General features: G+C 39.1%; 1 protein-coding gene across 2 annotated transcripts in view; it reads right to left on the bottom strand.

Moving 5' to 3' along the window:
- Positions 1–18,178, bottom strand: part of fbxw4 (F-box and WD repeat domain containing 4) — a 50,109-nt gene extending 31,931 nt beyond the window's left edge. The window contains exons 1-5 of one of the 2 annotated variants that reach the window (XM_051650706.1): positions 17,803–18,178; positions 10,145–10,240; positions 9,508–9,693; positions 3,677–3,809; positions 2,820–2,914 (exon numbers count right to left, since the gene is read on the bottom strand). In XM_051650706.1, the coding sequence (XP_051506666.1) occupies positions 2,820–2,914; positions 3,677–3,809; positions 9,508–9,693; positions 10,145–10,240; positions 17,803–18,110 (818 nt within the window). In that variant the 5' untranslated portion in view covers positions 18,111–18,178. Of the gene's footprint in view, positions 1–2,819; positions 2,915–3,676; positions 3,810–9,507; positions 9,694–10,144; positions 10,241–10,916; positions 12,080–17,802 lie in introns of those variants that run through there. The other variant, XM_051650707.1, reaches the window with a different exon arrangement.
- Positions 18,179–21,054: the final 2,876 nt, after the last annotated feature.

The raw sequence follows: 21,054 nt of genomic DNA, 5'->3' as shown, positions 1-21,054 counted from the left end.
GTATTAATAAAGTCCCCTTTCTGCTGGTCAGACAGTATTGTGAGAGGGGTTACTACACTCGGTGACCTATATGAGAGTGGAGTGTTGAGATCTTTTGAAAATTTGGTTCAACATTTTGTGATTCCCAGATCTCAATTCTATAGGTATTTACAGCTGCGCTACCTGCTCTGTATTGTTTTTGGGAGTAGCATACACCCCCCTAAAGCGGCAGATACTCTGGGAGAGGTGATTACTGCTTTTGGATAAGGTCATGAGGCATCAGTGTATTACTCCCTGCTAATTCAGAGTCTGGGGGATGGAACTTCAACTTCTCTTAAGAGATTATGGGAGAAAGATTTAAACTTGGTATTGGAGGAGGGAGTGTGGGCTAGGATTCTAAAAAAATGTCAAGTCTGCATCTAGAGATGCAAGGGTTCGCCTTATGCAATTCAAGATTTTACATAGATTCTATTGGACCCCCTCTAGATTGTATAGGCTTGGTCTTAAAGGCACAACCACCTGCTGGCGATGCCAATCAGAAGATGGAGACACAACCCAAGTTTTTTTTTGGGGGGGGGGGGGGGTGTTAAGATCCAAGAGTTTTGGTTGAAGGTTCAGAGTTTCATATATGACGGTCTATTATTTTTTTTATTTTTTGTGTGCGTGTATTCTATTTGTGACCACAGGGGTGTTCGTTGGGGGTCAGGGTGGGGTTGGTGATTGGGGAGGGTTAATAGTGGGGGTTAAATGTTGACTCAATGTATATTTGTTGTGTTTTTTCTTTGTTATATGTTTGAGTCAACAAAAAATGTTAATTGAAAAAAAAAAAAAAAAAAAGATATGTCCAATCATGCATGTCAGCTGCACTTATTGTCAGTGTTTAGTTTCAATTTCTTCAGCGGTCTGCTTCAAATTAATGATGAAAAAAGTTCTGTCTCTCCTACAACATGCATTCGTTTCTTACTTTATGATTTATTGCACGACACGAGCCCTAAGCAAATAGTTGGTAACAGCTGTTATGTTCCGCATTTTCCCTATATGCTGACGTAGCACTGTTTGGGTGGAGTAAAGTTTACAAAAGTGGCTTAAACAGCAAGATGCATTTACACTTGACCGAGTTTTGTCTGGAATGAATCTTAAACCACATCCGGAGGCGATCGGAATTATATTTGTCTCAAATTCATCCTGGAGGGCATTTACACTTGGTATTTTCATGATGGGATAGCAATTAGATCAAAAAACACATGAGGTGACCAAGTGTGAATACCCCCTGAGAGTAAATAGGACAGAAAAGTATGTACCGATTTATTAATAGGATGATTTATTAATTTTCATATACAATTTTATGTTAAAAGCGATAAAGTGTTAGTACAATTCAGCGAAATGCATAAATGTTTAAAAGAGCTAAAAAAGGGTCTTGTTCCACACCATGAGGGGGCACAGTTCTTCTTTCTAAACCTTTAGGGGCTGGAATCACATTCTTCTCCATCTGCATTTCAGAGGTGTGAACTATTTGACTTCAAAGCAATGGCATGGCAATAAATTGAAGTGTATGTATTAAAAAAGGGTCTGGCCACCTGCTTTGGGTTGCCCTGTCTATGACCACTTCACCTCACAAACTGTAATGATGCCACCACCCCCACTCCTTGCTTTTAAACCCACTGATACGTTCATTATTTCAAAGATCTCAAATTCTCCTTGATGAAAGCAAAGGTTGATGTTCAGGTCTACTGGTGATTCATATAGTCTGAAGAATTGAGAAAGCTAATGAGTGTGAAGTTTGCAACAGAATCAAACACTTAATGTGTAATGAGTGAGACGGACTGCAACAAGAGCATCGTGGAAATAGTAAAGTGGTAAATTTTTTTGCCAACAACCATATAGTAATAGAATATTAAATACAGGATGTGCACTTGTAGTTATGGTGGAGAAATTTGACATGATCAGATGCTTTTAAAGTAACTGCATGCAGTAACATGTATAAATTTTTGCAGTAATTTACAAGAGATAGTTCTGGTTCTCTGGTCCACAGTGTTTCAAGAGTGCCGATATTTAGTATAACACCACCTGGGATGCTTTACTGTATGAATCTGTTCGTTGGTATTCCAGTCAGTCTTTGAGTTGCTTAGCGACGTACAATGATTGATGATGCTGTGGCTTCTTTTGGAACTATTTTCATTAGCGGAGTGACAATAGACAAAACAACTGGCCATACTGTGTCTAAAATTAATTTAATTTCATAATAGAAATGTTGTATAAATGCAATAGTTTTGCTTAAGTGAGAATCAAGGATTTACAACATCAAATCCATTCAATATTGGAAGTAAGGTCTTTGGTAGACTATGACCCCGTTTCCAACTAGTATTAAGATGTGTATTTGGTGATCGGTGTGGTCAGTGCTAAAAAAGGTCTAAAATGTTTTGTGATCGCTTCACAAAAAGCACATACGAATGTGCTCAAAAATGCATGTAACTGCATCACATTTGGTGTGTAAATGCTAATCTATCCTGTATGCATCCCGGCAGCACCAAAGCACCGCATCTCACCTGTCAATCAACCGCTTCGCTAAAACAAGTTTAAACTTTGCCGGTTACGAAGGGATTTAAAAGGAAATAACCGTCCGATCAGAAAAAAAGAAAAAAGTGGATATACACACAAACGTGAGAAATTCAAAGATCTTCTTCAGTGTCTGATATCAACATGCAGGGACACCCGAGACACATCTTAATACCAGGTGGAAACGGGAAGTTTATTGCAGGCAGTACTAAGATTCTTAACCACAGAAACCAGACAAGTACTGTTGAGGAAAAGTAATGCTAATAATAAGAGTACAGACTTACCATAGAGATGGACTGATGGCCACTGACCACACTCTGTCAAACGTGGGAATTGTATGTAAGAACTGTACGAGTCGATCTGGAGTCAGAGTCCAAATCTACAATAAAATAAAACTATTTTAAGTTATTTTGACATGAACCTACATTGTACAACAATATCAGTACTGAAACCCAAATGTTTAGAGTCAACCAGAACAATTTTGTGTTGCTTTTACAGGACATGTGAATTCCTGATGTCTTTCCAAGGCTTTTCACAAATTAAAGTGCACATCATTGCATGCACCGAATGATGGGGTCATACGCTACCGCCCTGTCCAAAAGGATGACATCATACCAAATAGAACTGCCAAGTAGTAGCATACATAGCAGATTTCATTGATGGCCATGTAAAGGCCTCCTTTACTATAAATGCAATTTACATTGAGTTATTGTGATTGAATTGGACAGGTTCCAAATTAAGAGGTGATAACTTAAGGAGAGGAGTGTGATCTCTGTGATCACTCAAAGATTTATTTCCCTCTATTGAATATTAACTGTCCTCTGTTCCTAAATGCTTCTCTATAAAATGACCTTCAAAATCAACTGAATACCACACAGTGGAAAGAGGCCAATGAAACACAGCAATGGAGAAAGGCAACTTAGACAAGGCTACCATATATACTTGAAGGAATTGTACACCCAAAATGAAAAGTCCGTCAACATTTGCTCACCCTCATGTTGTTCCAAACCCATATGACATTCTTTCTTTGTTCCACAGAGGAGAGAAGCCATATGAGTTTGGAACAACATAAGTAAATGATGACAGAATTAATTTTGGGTGAACCGTCCCAACAGATAAACAATGCCTGAACAGCTCCCACCTTTGCTGTCTTGTCTCTGGAACCACTGACAATTACACCTCCTTTAGAGTCAATGCAGTTCACCTCCTGATTGTGACCATAGTACTCAACAGAGTAATCACTTCCTCTGTCATGAACAATTATTTTACCATCACTAAAAAAGAAAAAAAGAAATTTAGTTATTATTGGTAGGAATACAGAATGTTGAAATAACATTAGTTTTATATATTATATATATATATATATATATATATATATATATATATATATATATATATAGAGAGAGAGAGAGAGAGAGAGAGAGAGAGAGAGAGAGAGAGAGAGAGAGAGAGAGAGGGGCATTACAGGAAATGAGCATTAAAGGGATAGTTCACCCAAAAATTAAATTTCTCTCATAATTTACTCACACTCATGCCATCCCAGATGTGTATGACTTTCTTTCTTCTGCAGTACACAAACTGAGATTTTTAGAAGAAATATCTCAGTGAATGGTCAGGTGACCAAAATTTGAAGCTCCAAAAAGCACAAATATGCAGCATAAAATTAATCCATAAGACTCCAGTGGTTTAATAGGTCTTCTGAAGCGAGGTCACATGACGCCATGCAAGAAGCAGACGTGTGAGCGACGAGCTCTGCGCACTTTGCTAAATTTTTTATTATTTTCATGTTATAATCTGGTGAAATTTGATACACCCAGTTACACATTTGCTCTTTGAGGTAAAACATGGCAAAGAAGTCAAAATCCTCGGGCTCTGGAGACATTAAAAGACACTTATGTGTTTAGGATGAAAGCCCCGACAGGCCTATAGACCGGGGACTCGACTTGGATGGCGCGGCGGGAGAGGTGATCCAGCATCAGTTGTCCATCCTGTCGGTGATGTTGACGAAGGTTCTTGCTGACTTGGAGGATCTCGCTGTAATACGTCGATCGATTACGGCAATGGAAATAAAATTCTCCGAGTTAGTTACAAGAGTGACTGATGTTGAGAGACGAATCGATTGTCTGGAATCTTCGGAGAGGGAATTAACTGCTAATCTGCCCGTGACCAAAGTTGATTTGGAACATCTCCTTGAAAAGCTTGAAGATCTTGAGAGTAGAAGCCACAGAAATAACGTTCGAATTGTTGGAATTCCTGAGCATGAGGAGGGCAGAGATATGGTGAAATTCCTAGACGAGCTTTTCCCAGGTCTGCTCGACATAACAGGCCACAAGCTGGAAATCGAGCGAGTTCACAGAGTCCCAGCTCACAGATTTGCTGAGGGAGACAGGCCCCGATCGATTCTGGCCAGATTTCTGAGATCATCCGATAAAGATCTTGTGTTGCGCCAGGCGAGGAGCAAAGGGAAGCTTTCTTGGAAGAACCATATTATTTTCTTGTTCCCGGACTTTGCGAGTTCGACAAGAGAGAAACGCGATCGGTTCAAGGAATGTAAGAAACTCTTACATCAGCGAAAGATCACTTTTGCTCTGATGTTTCCGGCCAAACTGAGAATAGAAACGAAGGACGGTCGCAAAGTATTTATATGTCCCAATGTCTTTTATTGAATCAATGGGTGAGTAAACCATTGGGTGTTTCTCATGTGAGTGGGTCGACTTGCTGTACTAACTCTGGCTTTTGAGGAAACTGGGCATCATTTTGGTTTCTTTTTTCTTTTTGCGTAGGCTCCGCCGAGTGGCTGGAGTTTGTTTTGTGAATAACACTTTTCCTTAAAGAAACTTTTGCATTGACGAAAGATTACTTTTGCATTGAAGTTCCCGGCCAGTTTGAGAGTGGACACTACGGATGACCGCAAAATATCTCCATGCTCACACAAAGGATGTCTTTTATAAAGTTGACGGACTGTGTAAGTCATGGTATATACTTTTATGCGGCCTCCGAGTGAATTGACTCGACCATCCGGGAAACCGGGATGCCAGTTTTGTTTCTTTTTGTACTGGTTCTGCCTAGCGGCTGGAGCTTGTTCTATTGAATAACACTCCTTTGGAACAGCTGTGGATTAATCTTTTCGTTCTTCGTGCTTATTCCTCCTGCTGGCTGGAGTTTGTTTTGTTGAGTATTTTTACGGGACACTGGAATCATTACGTCATCCGCTGAACTCATAGCAGCCAACTGAACATTCGTTTGTCTGTCCGAGGAATCTGAACGGTTTTATATCAGCTGGAATTTGTTTTGCGGAAGATCACACCTTTGAGACAGTTCTGTGAATGAATCTACATGTTCTTTGTGTTCATTCTTCCTATTGGCTGGGGTTTATTTTACAAAGTATTTTCTGTTATGTAATTTTGCCTCAAAAATTTGAGAGGCAAAATTGAGCAATCCGATGGCAAAGTTGTCGTGGGGGCTCATGGGCGTTCATGGACCTTTTGAGTTTAGAGGGATTGTCGCCGGTTGGCGCTTTTGTGCGCGGGGTTAATGCGCACGTTTTTCTTTTTTCTGTTTGTTTTGTTCGGGGGGAAGTTCGGGGTTTGATTGTTTCACTAATGGGGAATGTGGTCTGTATAATTTTGTTTTTGACAATTTATTTTTTCTACTATATCAAAATGTAAAATGTTAATATGAATGTACTATCTCTCTCCACAAGGAATGTAAATGGGTTGGGGCGCCCCATAAAAAGACGGAAGGTTATTACTTTTCTTAAACATAAGAAATATGATATAATGTTTCTTCAAGAAACACATCTCTCCCCACAGGAAGCTGAAAAATTTGGGAAGATATGGGGTGGACATGTTTTTTTAGTGCTGGCTCAAGTAAGAGCAAGGGAGTCATTATATTGATTAATAAACATCTACAATTCAAATGTCTCAAACAGACTAAAGATAAATTAGGGAGAGTCATTATTGTTTTAGCTGAAATTCAAGGGCAAAGGTTGATTTTGGCTAATATTTACACACATAACGCTGATGATCAGGACTTTTTTATAGATCTTGAAGGGATGTTGCAAACCGCTGGCACCCCTCATGATATAATATTGTGAGGAGACTTTCATCTTTTGATGGACTCAGTATCCTCTATGGGCGTGGCTTGGGAGGCACTTAAGGCGGTTCTTAGGGGTCGGATCATACAGTATGCCTCATTCATCAAAAAATCCAAAGCACGAGAACTCGTGGAGTTGGAAGAGAATATTAAAAGTGCAGAGGCAGAGCTGAAGCGCTGTATGTCAGCTGATAACCTCAGAGAATTGACATGATTGAAATATAGATATAACGCTATTTTGTCACGGAAAGTGGAGTTTTGGTTATTCAGGGCAAGACAGTCATACTTTGAGTCGGGTGACAAAGCAGGGAAGCTTTTGGCTAGATATATAAAGCAGAGAGAGTCTCTTTCTATCATTCCCCTCTCTTATTTCAAGCAATTTGATAGCATAGCAAAGTCCTTCATTTGGAATGGTAAAGGTCCCAGATTGCATGTTAATAAGTTACATAGGCCGATCGACAAAGGAGGGCTAGGCCTACCCAAGATTTTGTTTTATTACTATGCATTCAGTCTCAGACATTTGGCTCATTGGTCACTTCCACCTGAGAGAGCCCCTCCCTGGTTTGTTATTGAACAGGCAGTTCTTGCCCCTATTTCGCCATTACAAAGCTATCTATCAAACTAATCGGAAAAGTTAAGTTACACCCCGTTATTTCGCATTTACACTCTGTATGGACTAAAGTGTCCAAATTGTTCAAATTGGACACTTATTTAAATCAAGCATATGGCAGAACCCACGATTATGTATTGGCAAGTCCCCTTTCTGCTGGCCAAAGTGGATTGTGAGGGGGGTTGCTACACACCTATATGAAAGCGTTGAAATCGTTTGAAAACTTGGTCCAACATTTTGGGGTTCCCAGACCTCAGTTTTATAGGTATTTACAATTGCGCCACCTGCTTTGTACTATTTTTGGGAGTAGCACACACCCCCCTAAGGAGGCAGATGCTTTGGGAGAGGTGATTGCGGCTTTTGGAAAAGGTCATGAGGCATCAGTGTACTACTCCCTGTTAATTCAGAGTATGGGGGATGGAGCTTTAACTTCTATTAAGAGATTATTGGAGAAAGATTTGAATTTGGTATTGGAGGATGGAGTGTGGACTAAGATTCTGAAAAATGTCAAGTCTGCATCTAGAGATGCAAGGGTTTGCCTTATGCAATTTAAGATTTTACAAAGATTTTATTGGACCCCCTCTAGATTATATAGGCTTGGTCTTAAAGACAAACCCATCTGCTGGCAATGCCAATCAGAAGTTGGAGACACAGCCCATGTTTTTTGGGGATGCATTAAGATCCAAGATTTTTGGTTAAAGATTCAGAATTATTTGCGTGACATTCTGGGCACTCAAATTTTACTTTGCCCCAGACTTTGCATTTTGAGCAATGGGGAAGTTATAAATTCGGGGGACAAATATATAAAAAAATTGGGTTCTGACTGGTGTGATGATTGGCAGACAAATTATTTTAAGGGGATGGAAGTCAGACAGAGCGCCACCATTTCCGGAGTGGTGTGCGGAGACGGGGAGGGTGGCGGCTTATGAGAAGATGATAGATGGAAGGCTGAGGCTGAAGGACTTATTTTTCAGGAAGTGGGGTAGGTATTTGGCAGTTTTGGAGGACTCTAGGGGAAGGGATGAGGAGGGAGACGTTTAGTTTAATTATGCATGTTATATATTTTATTTTTTATTTATTTTTATTTATTTATTTTTTATTTTATTGTTTGTGTGTGTGTATTATTTTATGTGACCACAGGGGTGTTCTTTGGGGCAGGGTGGGGTTGGTGTTTGGGGAGGGATGTTAATGAGGGTTAAAAGTTAAATGTTGATTCGGTGTGTATATGTTGTGTTTTTCTCTGTTGTGTTTTTTCTTTGAATCAATAAAAAATGTTAATTACAAAATATGTCTTCTGAAGCAATCCAATCTGTTTTGGTGAAAATAGACCAAACTGTAACAGATTTTTCACTGAGCATTTTGCCATTGCAGTCTTTAGGCACAATCATGATTTCAAGCTTGATTTCACTTCCTAGTGCTTGACGAATGTGCAGAGCTAGATGGCGCTAGAAAGTGTACTAGAGCTTGAAATTATGATCGCCAAGGAGACTGCTGATGTCAAGACTTATAGTGAAAAGGAGCTTCATTTTGGTCGGTTTCACCCAAAACCGATTGGATCACTTCTTTAGACACTGATTTAACTACTGAAATCGTATGGGTTACTTTTATGTGCTTTTTTGGAGCTTCAAAGTTTTGGTCACCATTCACTTGCATTGTATGGACCTACAGAGCTGAGATATTCTTCTAAAAATCTTTGTTAGTGTTCTACAGAAGACAGAGACTCATAAACATCTGGGATGGCCTGAGGGTGAGTAAATGATGAGAGAATTTTCATTTTCTGGATGAACTATTCCTTTAATTAAATATATTAAATCTCCTCAGTTGTTCAGAATGATGTGTTTTTCCACTGCATACTGTCCCAATCAAACCACAAAGTGTGGACTGAATGGCTGAACTACTGTAGTTAATGAGTAACAATGTTTAAATTTAGGAAATAATAGTGGCACAATAATTTGGGAGAAATAGCACATTCCTGTTTTGCTTTTTAACAAAAGAATACTGGCTGCTGCTAGACTCTAAAAGAAACTTATTTTTGAATCTGGACACCAAACTAAAACTTCATTGCATGTGTAACTATGTTGCCATTAATTTTAGGTTTAGAAATCTACAGTAATGGAGTTGAAATCTACACTCGATTTCAATGGAAATTACATCAGTTTCTTGTTAAAAGATTTCTTGCCTTATCACATCAAATTAGATGATCGCTGACATGATTGTAAGGGTGTAAAACCAAATATGATGCATGAAAACAGAGAACATGGATTTACCCTCCTGCACTGATAAGGTGTGTGTCTGTCAGGGTGAATCTACACACATCTTCTTGGTGTCCTGTGAACAGGGCCACACAATTGTTCTGCAACTTTCCCCTCTCAGCTCTCAGATGGTACGCACTGATGTTTGCTGCCTGAGAGATATACAGCACATCACAGTCCAGCTGTATCCATGGCAACAAGCTGTGGGTGAACAATCAAGGAATGGAAATTACTCCTACACGTTTTTTTTCTGTAGTTCAATCTGTATCTTGGGGCTTAAGGTGACGAGGGGGCTAATAAAACACACACACAATAATGTCTTGTCCATATTGGCAAGGTCAACAACACTCCTCAAGCCAGAGGTTAAATTTCTGAAAAAGATGTATTTTGGGGTTGGACAATGAAAAGTATGACATCAACTTACTTTAAAATTCTTCTTTCCCTTCTTCCTTTCCAAGGACAGGGGTGGGTCACATTTCCACTAATTTTATTCCACTAGCTTGAACAAGAGCATTTCTGTATCTGTATACGGCTAGTTCTCTTGTGTACGATTCAGGTTGTTTTTGCATTCAAGTTTGAAGCAGCTTAACTGAATTAAGTGCACTTCTTATTTAAAAAGGGTTAAAATAATATTAAATAATATTTAACTCACTTAATCTTCCATTTTAAAAGGACCTCTTTGCGACAGACTCCATGGATCCAGTTGTGGGACACCCTCACTCTGTCCTTAAGAGGAACAGAGGGACACCTGAAACAGTTGGTGATAAATGATCAGTGGTTAGTGGTTTAACAATAATATTATTACAATACAACATTATTGTGCTGTGTACATTTTGGGTTCATTTTAGATAATTGGCAAAACTAAGGGAACTAGTTGAATTTAAGTTCTCCCTTAGAAACAGCCTGAGAGGACGTTAAAGTGACAGGCTGCTTGTTTCTATACTTTCCTTACAGCAGATAGTAAAGACTGTTAAGCGAACACATGCACACAAAGTGTATAAATTGTTACATTTGAAATACAAATGATAGTTTGTGTGACTAAAAGACGAGGTGACTTAATGGAATCATTTTTGCTGTTTTAAATCAGCTGAAAAGTCAAAGATTTCAGGAATTAATCAGCACTGACCAGCATAAACCAGCCTAGACCATCAATAGAATAGCATGCCGTTTAACTGGTCTATTCAGCAGGGTTATTCTGAATGAGATCAAATAAAAATCAACATCCAATATATATACTGTATGTATGTATTTATGTATATACATTGGTGGCCAAAAGTTTGGAATAATGTACAGATTTTGCTCTTATGGAAAGAAATTGGTACTTTTATTCACCAAAGTGGCATTCAACTGATCACAATGTATAATCAGGACATTAATAACGTGAAAAATGACTATTAGAATTTGAAAAAAATATCTTAAACTACTTCAAAGAGTTTTGATTAAAAAATCCTCCACGTGCAGCAGTGACACCTTTGCAGATCCTTGGCATTCTAGCTGTCAGATTGTCCAGATACTCAGATGACATTTCACCCCACGCTTCCTGTAGCACTTGCCATAGATGTGGCTGTCTTGTCGGGCACTTCTCACGCACATTACAGTCTAGCTGATCCCACAAAAGCTCAATGGGGTTAAGATCCATAATACTCTTTTCCAACTATCAGTTGTCCAATGTCTGTTTCTTTGCCCACTCTAACCTTTTCTTTTTGTTTTTCTGTTTCAAAAGTGGCTTTTTCTTTGCAATTCTTCCCATAAGCCCTGCACTTCTGAGTCTTCTCTTTACTGTTGTACATGAAACTGATGTTGAGCAGGCAGAATTCAATGAAGCTCTCAGCTGAGGATATGTGAGGCATCTATTTCTCAAACTAGAGACTCTGATGTATTATCCTCTTGTTTAGTTGTACATCTGGGCTTCCACATCTCTTTCTGTCCTTGTTAGAGCCAGTTTCCTTTGTCTTTGAAGACTGTAGTGTACACCTTTGTATGAAATCTTCAGCTTTTTGGCAATTTCAAGCACTGTATAGCCTTCATTCCTCAAAACAATGGCTGACTGACAAGTTTCTAGAGAAAGCTGTTTCTTTTTTCCCATTTTATTTACCTAATATTGACCTTAAGACATGCCAGTCTATTGCATACTGTGGCAACTCAAAAACAAACACAAAGACAATGCTAAGCTTAATTTAACGAACCAAATAGCTTTCAGCTGTGTTTGATATAATGGCAAGTGATTTTCTAGTACCGAATTAGCAATTTAGCATGATTACTCAAGGGTAAGGTTTTGGAGTGATGGCTGCTGGAAATGGGGCCTGTCTAGATTTGATCAAACATTACTTTTTTCAAATAGTGATGGTGCTGTTTTTACATCAGTAATGTCTTGACTATACTTTGTGATTAGTTGAATGCCACTTTGGTGAAATACAGTACCAACTTCCTTCCGAAACAGCAAAATCTGTTCATTATTCCAAACTTTTGGCCGCCAGTGTATATTTTATACACTGTGTATGTCTATATATATATATATATATATATATATATATATATATATATATACACACACACACAATTATTTTTCACATCAATCTACACTCCATATCCCATAATGACAAAGCAAAAACCAGATTTTTGATAACTTTGCAAATGTATTACAAAGAAAAAACTGAAATATCACACTGACATAAGTATTCAGACCCTTTGCTATGACACTTGGTATTTAGCTCAGGGGCATCCCATTTCTCTGGATCATCTTTGAGATGTTTCTACACTTTGACTGGAGTCCACCTGTGGCAAATTCAATTGATTGGACATGATTTGAAAAGGCAAAAACTTATATATAAGGTGTTGGGCCTCATGTGCTCAGATAAGAGACAAAGGCAGGCTTACACACTGTCATAAAGCCTGACTAAGGCCTGTAGGAACACTCAAAGCCTGATAACAAGCCAAAATCAAACAAAGGGAGTCCAAACAGACTACAGATTCCATCAAGCCTTGCTCACTTTACACCTAGGTGTGAAATTCTGAAGGATGGAACTCTCAACTCCTATTGGATGAAACAAACGACAGAACGCATCCCTCAACCATGATGTCATCGAGAGTTTAAAACACTGGAGATTCCTCCAAGCTTGCTTCCAGCGACAGTATGCGCCACGTCTAGTTGCAGCCCTGCTGTTCCCAGGTGTAGCCTCATTGCCCAAGGAAGTAACGTACATACCTGAACTTTGGCCTACAATCTCCATCTCGCTGGACGAGCCGAGATTCTCCGTGTTCCACCTAGCACGCTAATGGATCCGAAGGAGACTGCCGAGCAATCCGTGTCTCACCTTTTGCCTGCAGAAGTGAAGAAGATTTCTCTTCCTTCTCCACCAACCCGCCGAGAATCAGCCGCTGTACCGCCCTCCAAACAGAGTGAGGAAACGGCCTCCCGTCATCACCCGAGCTTCGAGGAACCGAGTCGGAGTCAAACGACGGACGAACACGCATTCTACCCGCGTCCTCATGCGACTTAAGAGGTTTACGTCCGGGCAGAGATAGATTATTATAGTGTGTTATTCTGGTGTATCAAGGTTATTGCTTGTACAGTTTACAAACCGCCGAGTCTGCTCATTGCTGCTAATAAGGTATTACTGTAACTTAATGTTACCACAAATGAGATTTGCTGTGTTGTCGTCCAACCACGTTGGGCTGTTTGTGCATTTCCGCCATTGCGGGTGAGACCGGCACACTGAGTTTATCCATTAAAGAACCAACGACTGCGACGGATGGATTACGAACTGTTCACCGCGTCTCTTAGTGATAAAACCAATGGTTGCCGTCTCTCCCACGATCGCTAAACCGGCTTCAGTGCCGTTACCCTGTTCTCTCTCTCGTACTAACCGCACACACACACACGACCCCTCACAAACAAAACCACACACACATTTGGCGAACAGATAACATGGCGATAGAGTCCAGCTTTGTCCCTAAGTTATCGTACCAGCGGGAGACACATGTTAAATGGGCAGACGCCATTAACCAGTCTCTCTGCCCACATTCGCGGCCACATTCTCTGGCTGGAAACTTTGTGTGACATACTCTCCACGAGAGCCAAGCCTGCCATTTTGTGCACTCCTTCTCTCCTTACATATATATACACACACACACACACACCCATTCACACACACACACCCTCCTCTCATGTATTATAGGCTTATCTGTTACCATATCTAATCATGTTACTGTTTAGTTTGTAGTTGGAAGCCGGAACTTTATCGACTGCATTGTATTGATTATTAATTGATATTACTGCATCAATAAACTTCTCTTTAAAGCATAAAGTGTTTTGGCATTGTTCTGCATGCCAGCCCTGCCAGCCCTGTGCAAAAGGGCTTTCCTTTTGAATGTCGATGTTCTCCGGATGTCAACTTTCCTAAGAGAACAATCTATATTAAGACTACTATACTGTCTGGTTATTAGTCCCTGATTCCAGGGTGGTGCCCCAGCAATATTAATCCTTATTAATATTCTATTGATTTTGATAATTTATAGTTATCTTTGATGATTGTTGATCTGAAGGATTAATAAGCTAATGTTGATTCTAATCAATGTTCTATTGATTTTAATAATTAATTGTTGTCTTTGATAATTATTAATTATTGCTAATAACCAAACCCGCAACTGAACGAAGCCCCAACAAAGGTCTCACAGCTGAAAATGCATATCAGAGCAAAAACCAAGCCATGAGGTCAAAGGAACTGCCTGCAGAACTCAGAGACAGGATTGTCGAGGCACAGATCTGGATACGGCTACAAAACAATTTCGGCTGCATTGAAGGTTCCCAAGAGCACAGTGGCCTCCATAATTCTTAAATGGAAGAAGTTGGAACAACCAGGACACTTCATAGAGCTGGCCGCCTGGCCAAACTGAGCAATCGGGGAAGAAGGGCCTTGGTAAAAGAGGTTACCAAGAACCCGATGGTCACTCTGGTTGAGCTCCAGAGATCATGTATGAAGATGGGAATAACTTGCAGAAGGACAACCATCACTGCAACACTCCACCGATCTGGGCTTTATGGCAGAGTGAGCAGACGGAAGCCTCTTCTCAGTGCAAAACACATGAATGCCCGCTTGGAATTTGCAAAAAAGCATCTAAAGGACTCTCAGCCTGTGAGAAACAAGATTCTCTGGTCTGATGAAATGAAGATTGAACTGTTTGGTCTCAATTCCAAGCATCATGTCTGGAGGAAACTAGGCACCACTCATCACCTGCACAATACATCCCAACGGTGAAGCATGGTGGTGGTAACATCATGCTGTGGAGGTGTTTTTCAGCAGCAGGACTGGGGGACTGGTCAGGATTGAAGGGAAGCTGAACGCAGCAAAATACAGAGATATCCTTAATGAAAACCTGGTCCAGAGTGCTCAGGACCTCTGACTGGGCTGAAGGTTCACCTTTCAACAGGACAATGACCCAAAGCACACAGCCAAGACAACCCAAGTGTGGCCCAGGGACAACTCTGTGAATGAGTTGTGACATTATTACATCATCAAGTGACATTATTTTTGTTGTTGACGTCAACAACAAAAGCGACAGGAAGTTTTCTCTTCCGCCTTTTAAAAATTGAAGAGCATATTTACTTATATGAGCCCATTATTATCCCGTTTGTTTCCTAATTTCAAACATAATTCAAACAGAACATACATATTACACAGAAGGAAAGACTCCTTGTTACCATGGTTAGGTCAGTGTAGCTAGTCTTAAATAATAGTAATAATAATAAATTATAGTATTTATGAAAAAATAAGTACTAGCTGAAACACATCTTGAAATTTTAACTACAAATGCCACTGTTGATATAAAATGAGGTCTAATAGATTCTACCTTCAGATTATTTCATATGAAACTATAACATTTTGTCAAAATATAACAGTTACTTTTACTCATGTAAAATCGTGAAACAATTTTGTAAAGGTGATGATGTATAATGAAACAAAAATTTGCTCATAGCACAGTGTTGCTCTTTTCCTCCTCAGTGCTGTTTGGCATGTCAGGGCTGCCTACTATTTGAGAGGTTTGACTTGACTTCCTTCGTAACGCTTTAAACTAGAAAAGTCTCACTAGAATTGAAATTGGTCACATCAGTTTTGAGGTCTGCGCTCCGCAATATTGAGGGAAGCCCAGTTGTTGCACGTGAATGCCAGAGATCAGAGCAGATGATTAGCGTGAGCTAGTTCCGTTACACTCGTGCGAAAGTGCAGAGGAGAAGCCTTTCGCTGATTGCGAGATTATCATTAAATCTGCCTCAGCAGTCTTAAATAGGCTATCACTTGGGCGGCTGCCGAAATATCTTCAATGGGAGAACCATGGCATTGTTCTTTCCCTGCTGTCCGCAACCCAGTCCGAATAGACCTGCAACCCACCAGTTGAGAAACACTGCTTTAACTCACACACACACTCACTTACGTCAGATCTCGCTTCTCTCTAACATTTTCTCCACTGCGTGTGTGTGTGTGTGGGGGACAAGTTGACGAATCTGACAGGCAGTCAAGGAGGAAAGGAGATGCGCACGCACAGGTGAGATTCTCCGTCAGGTTGCATTTTTTTTTCTCAATACCGTAGATAAGCAAATGTACATGGTATGATAACCGTCAATTTTCATACCGTGGTATACTGTGAAACCGGTATACTGCTGCAAACCTACCCAGAACAACAGCAAATGACCTTGTAAAGATGCTGGAGGAAACAGGTAGACAAGTATCTATATCCACAGTAAAACAAGTTCTATATCGACATAACCTGAAACCGACAAAAAAAGCCAGACTACAGTTTGCAAGTGCACATGGGGACAAAGATCTTACTTTTTGGAGAAATGTCCTCTGGTCTGATGAAACAAATATTGAACTGTTTGGCCATAATGACCATCGTTATGTTTGAAGGAAAAAGGGTGAGGCTTGCAAGCTGAAATACACCATCCCAACCGTGAAGCATGGGGGTGGAAGCATCATGCTGTGGGGGTGCTTTGCTGCAGGAGGGACTGGTGCACTTCACAAAATAGATGGCATCCTGAGGAAGGAAAATTATGTGGATATATCGAAGTAACATCTCAAGACATCAGCCAGGAAGTTAAAGCTCGGTCGCAAATGGGTCTTCCGAATGGACAATGACCCCAAGCATACCTCCGAAGTTGTGGCAAAATTGCTCAAGGACAACAAAGTCAAGGTTTTGGAGTGGCCATCACAAAGCCCTGACCTCAATACGATAGAAAATTTGGGAGCAGAACTGAAAAAGCGTGTGTGAGCGAGGAGGCCAACAAACCTGACTCAGTTACACAAGTTCTGTCAGGAGGAATGGGCCAAAATTCCAGCAACTTATTGTGAGAAGCTTGTGGAAGGCTACCCAAAACATTTGACCCAAGTTAAGTAATTTAAAGGCAATGCTACCAAATACTAACAAAGTGTATGTAAATTTCTGACCCACTGATGAAAGAAATAAAATCTGAAATAAATCATTCTCTCTACTATTATTCTGACATTTCACGTTCTTAAAATAGTGATCCTAACTAACCTAAGACAGGGAATATTTTCTACGATTAAATGTCAGGAATTGTGAAAAACTGAGTTTAAATGTATTTGGCTAAGGTGTATGTAAAAGTCTGACTTCAACTGTCAGCACTGAGTAAAGGGTCTGAATACTTATGTCAATGTGGTATTTCAGTTTTTTCTTTTTAATAAATTTGCAAAGTTATCAAAAATCTAGTTTTTGCTTTGTCATTATGGGGTAGGGAGTGTAGATTGATGTGAAGAAAAACAATAATCTACACCATTTTAGCATAAGGCTGCAACATAACAAAATGTAAAAAAAAAATGAAGGGGTCTGAATACTTTATGAATGCACTGTGTGTATATGTAATTCAGGTTGACTACAATTACATTTCCTAATTACGTTTGTATTACGTTAACTGATAAATGAAAACTATTTATGGCATTATTTTCGAAGACATCCTCACTATGATTTTTTTTTTCACAAGTGCCTAAACATTTTGCACAGCACTGTATACTGTAAAATATAAATATGTTAAATCAGGCTGACTAGAATTACATTCACTAAATACTCTCATAACTTTGTAATGAGTCCCTCTCACATGCAGGTTGCACGTGTAAACAAAACACACATGACTGTCAGCGTAAGTACTTTAGTAAATCGCAAGCTACGCTGTTTCCATATTACGTCACGACTAATTTGAATGCGCGTTGTCCTACGCAGTCTACGTAGCTGTGTTGTTCAATGCCTAGGCCGAAACCCATAAGCTAGCGACACAGTCAGTGTTGTGTAAATCCTTACAAATCTAATCCTTGTCGTGTCAGCCCAGTATTGATAATGTCTTTAGCTATTCTCCTCCAAACTACGTCTCTGGAGATGAACTGGTAGCTTCTCCTGCACGTTTGAGAGAGGCGACAGAGCGATGTGTGATCCAGGTAGGACAGGACGAGGAACAGCACGTCCTCGGGTAAATTAAACAGAAACATTCTCCTTCTCCAGACCTGCGCCTCTTCTCTTATCTTTGTTGCTCTGCGTCTACCGCTACTTATGTGAAGGAATCTATTACGAGGAGGTTCGTCTGTGTTACGCAGGAATATGCAGAAGCCCATGTTTTTGTCAAAGCGAGTAGACACAGTGAGCGCAGGAAGCCATCACAAACACATGAGTCACGTGATCCACGCATGCTATTCATAGCTCTGACTGCCACACAAGAGTTAGTGTGCCTGCTTACACTTTGCGCTTATTTTCTGTGGTCGTTTTAGCTTGGGCGATAAATATGGTCAGTGGAGGTACGTTTTTTTTTTTTTTTTTTTGATGATGATCATGATGATGATGATGATGATGATGATGGGGTTTGCCAATGAGGAGGATGATGCTATAAGATCTTAGTCATAATACCATTACACGGTGTGGCATTATTTGATATAAATTATTTTATAAACCTCCCCTGTAAGATTCATATACAGAAGGAAAACTTATAATAAGAAAAAATATAGGCTATTCATATCCAGCATTTGGTGTAATCTGATTACAAAATAATTAGTTGTAAATAAAAGAAAAATAATTGTAATTAGATTACAATAATAATAGATTACTGTAATCTAATCTTTTTTTTTTTTTGTCAGAAAGGGATGTTACACTTTACATTTTAAATTCTAGTGATCAAATTACAGTGACTGATTTTCATTGAAGTTAAGTACACAACTTGGCTTAGGCCTACACATTTCTAAAATAGTATTATTTATGTATAATTTAAAACATGAATTATGTTCATATGTACATTTCTGTGACAGCTGAAGGGAATACGCCTTGTAAAGAGTCATTGTAAGGGAGGAACAAGTGTATGACTTGAATGCAACAATGAACATGGAGAGTACTATATATATATATATATATATATATATATATATATATATATATATATGGTTTTTTTGTATTTGTTGAGCAAAAAAAAACTAACTTTTCAAAAAAGTGTTTTAGAATTTAAAAGTGAAGTAATTAGTAATGTTATTACGTTTTCAACAAAGTAATCAGCAAAGTAATATGATAAAAAAGGAATTTGTAGTGAAGTACTTTTGAGTAACTTATACAACACTGGCTACATTTACATGTACACTAATACTGTGATTATTGTAATTATCTGGGTAAAAGGAATAATCAGATTAAAGGAGTAATTCACCCAAAAATGAAATTTTTCTCATTATTCACTTACCCTGATGCCAACCAAGATGTGTATGACTGTCTTTCTTCAGAAGAACACAAATTAAGGTTTTTAGAACAATGTTGAAGCTCTGTAGGCCCTTATAATGTAGGTACACGGGTGCCATCAGGCTGCTGGCTATTTGACAGCCCAAAAAGCATATTTAGGCAGCATAAAAGTAATCAAGATGACTCCAGTCGATCAATTAATATTTCTGAAGCAAATCGATAGGTTGGCGTAAGAAACAAATCGATAATTCAAATGTTTTTAACTTTAAATGGTTGCTTTCACCCAGCGCTGGGATGCTGTTTGAAATTAACTAAATCTCGCATGACGTTCGTTTCTCTATTGTAAACAAAGCACGCGATTCTGATTGCTCGCGTGAACACCATAGCGCTTACATCACTGATGCGTCGATTGCTGGCAGGAAGCAATTTTTTTTAAAGTTAATAAAGTTTTAATTATTTATTTATTTCTTACACCAGCCTGTGTAGATTTGCTTCAGAAGACATTAATTGATCGACTTGAGTTGTGTGGATTACTTTTATGTTGCCTCAATTTGCCTTTTGGACTGTCAAATAGCCAGCAGCCTGATGGCACCCATTTACTTACATTATAAGGACCTACAGAGCTTCAACATTTTTCTAAAAATCTTAATTTGTGTTCTTCTGAAGAAAGACAGTCATACACATCTGGGATGGCATCAGGGTAAGTGAATAATGAGAGAATTTTCATTTTTGTGTGAACTATTCCTTTAAGATGTTTACATGATTTGGGCAAACCTCTCCAATCCCATTTACATGCTCCTTGCCATTACTCTGATTATTCACTGAGATATGTGGTTTTAATGTTTTTTATGAATTAAAAAAATGAATACAAAATATAGGCTATCAATTAATATTTTTATGAATTAAAACAACTTGTTGCAAATATGTATCTTTAACTACAGCTTGGCATAAGGGAAATTAGTCAGTCAGTTTGTAAGTCTTTTTGAACGATTCATTAAAAGAATAAATTCAAGAGTAATTTTTGACTACACTGTTTACTCCTCTCCTATCTGGGAGATGCTATAGGAGTCTTCACTGTTGCACCAGCAGACTCAGGAACAGTTTCTTTCCCTCAGCTGTCAGCCTACTGAACTCAAAACCCAGGCGCTGAACACTACATCCCACTCGGACTACATATTTTTTTTTGGACATTCCCTTGCACATTTCATTGCACATAATTTCTACTTCTTGATGCCGCTTGCACTCTTATGGTCACCGGCCATATATATATATATATATACTTCCTGTACAATGCACCTTCAGTGTTTATACGTCTTCATTTGCACCTTGTACTGTATTCATAGACATTTGCATTGAGCTGGTCTCTGCTTCTCTACCTCATAACTTTGCACTCCATAAAAATCTTTTTTGTATATACTCATATATACAAATTGCTATTTGCACTTCTGGTTTGATGCTAACTGCATTTCATTGGCTCTGTACATGTACTCTGCACAATGACAATAAAGTTGAATCTAATCTAATCTGTCTGTTTTGATTCACTAAAAAGAACTGGTTCAAGAGTCATTTTTGACTACACTGGATGCACTGTTTGTTTTATTTAACTAAAAAGAGCCAGTTCATAAGAGTAATTTGTTTGTGAATTGGAATACACGCGCTGAATGTTGTTGTGTTCCGCCCACGAGGACAAACTCATTAGAAAGACCTTGTTAAGGAAACATTTTACATTTTGCAATGGGGGAGCACCACTGCTGGAAAACAGTGCAAGAAAATGCTGTTTCACATAAGTCCGAGAAGTAAGTTAGTGCAGCTTCTTCTGTTACGCAATGTTTACCAACCTATGCT

This window comes from Myxocyprinus asiaticus, chromosome 23 (genome assembly GCF_019703515.2).
Source record: "Myxocyprinus asiaticus isolate MX2 ecotype Aquarium Trade chromosome 23, UBuf_Myxa_2, whole genome shotgun sequence".
Lineage (NCBI taxonomy): Eukaryota > Metazoa > Chordata > Actinopteri > Cypriniformes > Catostomidae > Myxocyprinus > Myxocyprinus asiaticus.
This window is presented reverse-complemented; position numbering and strand designations above follow the sequence as displayed.